Here is a 1,644-nt window from a genome sequence, read left to right as displayed (position 1 = left end):
AAGTCTGCTTCCAAAAGATTCGCTACTCGCTGAAGATAATGCATGGCCTTAGTTAGTTGCATTTTCCTATATTTTGTTCTAATTGTTGCCAGCGTAGGTAACAGAAAGCCATACACCATCCCGTTGTCTTTTTGCAAAAACTGGATAGCATCTGCGATTGGTTGCAGCAATTGCAAATACTCCTCCAAATACCTTGTATCGCTCTCGTGAAACTTCGTCAATTCGAGCTTTTCACACAAAGTGCTTAGTTTTTCTTTGTGAGAAATTAAACCTTTAATGGAATCATATAAGGAATTCCATCTCGTTACGACGGGATATTGCAATTGGGAGCCTAGCACCGAAACAATGATCTCAGAAGTCTTCNGTATCGCTCTCGTGAAACTTCGTCAATTCCAGCTTTTCACACAAAGTGCTTAGTTTTTCTTTGTGAGAAATTAAACCTTTAATGGAATCATATAAGGAATTCCATCTCGTTATGACGGGATATTGCAATTGGGAGCCTAGCACCGAAACAATGGGCCTCATGCATAAAAAGTGAGCTTAAGCTCCGACTCGTTTTTCAGTACAAATTCTTGAGCTTGAGCTCACCCTTTCAGTGCAAAAATTGAGTCTGAGCTTNTGACGGGATATTGCAATTGGAGCCTAGCACCGAAACAATGATCTCAGAAGTCTTCGGCCAGTTTATTTTGTTCCAAATATCAGAGCATTTTTTCATTACCTATAAAACATTTTAATTTACTTTTAATAATCCTATTTCTCTTGGAAAGTGTTAAATTATTTGTCATAATAACAATACATACCTAGTTTATACGTATACATAAAACGCTTCAGTTCAATTCGGTTTATTTCGAAACACATTTATAAACGAATTTTCAAACCGACTTGAAAACTTTTTGCGTTTTACTTCATGTGTCGTAAGAAATTCGTTTTGAATTACATAATTCGATTTTATGTTCGTATAAACTAGACAACAAATTATAATAACTTACATTGTTATGTTTATCATATGAGGTATCAGTCTTCAAAATTCTCAACACATCAGTAGTAGCCAGTAAATTTAGGGTGTGAGTGGCACATCTTATATGTCGCGGCAATGTATTTCCGCCAAAATTGGTGGACAAGTCTTCCAATTGCATCTCTTCTAAATCTTCAACGTCGTTATTGCCATTAGCGTCGAGGAACATTAAAGGTGTATTAACACCAAATTCCTTAAATGCTTTGACGAAATTTGACCCATTATCAGTAACGGTTGCAACAATTTTATTTAGTGTGAGACCGTAAGTAGTATGAATTTCAATTATTGCATCATGTATACGGTCGAATGTGTGTGATCCGAAAAATCTCTTACATGCCAAAGCAATAGATTTTATTTGGAGAGAGTCATCTAGCCAATGACATGTATAGCCAAAAAAACATCTGCTGTAGTGCAAACAAATTCACAATCACTCAATTCCATTTTTAACTTGTCAATCATGGATGTGTATGTGGTATTTACTAATGATGTTGCTGTTGGTCTACTCATTAATTTTAATTTTGGATTCGCACACGCAATCAACTTCTTAAAAGATTTTTTCTCCACAGCAGATACTGGTAATATAAGATCCGCAATATAGGAAATAGTTAATTTATTGAAAACATCTTGTT

At 35.3% G+C, this 1,644-nt stretch overlaps 1 protein-coding gene across 1 annotated transcript; it reads right to left on the bottom strand.

Annotated features, from left to right (window-relative positions):
- Window positions 1–592: 592 nt before the first annotated feature.
- Window positions 593–1,638, bottom strand: LOC108356471 (uncharacterized). Its single transcript, XM_017607578.1, has 2 exons — window positions 990–1,638; window positions 593–718 (listed from the first exon to the last, which is right to left on the bottom strand). Exons 1-2 carry the CDS (start codon window positions 1,182–1,184, stop codon window positions 593–595), a joined length of 321 nt encoding a protein of 106 aa, XP_017463067.1. The 5' UTR covers window positions 1,185–1,638.
- Between the last annotated feature and the right edge of the window lie 6 nt (window positions 1,639–1,644).

Source organism: Rhagoletis zephyria, unplaced genomic scaffold (genome assembly GCF_001687245.7).
Source record: "Rhagoletis zephyria isolate East Lansing unplaced genomic scaffold, Rhagoletis_zephyria_1.1 Rzeph_scaffold_59636, whole genome shotgun sequence".
In the NCBI taxonomy this organism is placed as follows: domain Eukaryota; kingdom Metazoa; phylum Arthropoda; class Insecta; order Diptera; family Tephritidae; genus Rhagoletis; species Rhagoletis zephyria.
The sequence above is the reverse complement of the archived record's forward strand: the minus strand, read 5'-3'. Positions and strand labels throughout refer to the sequence as shown.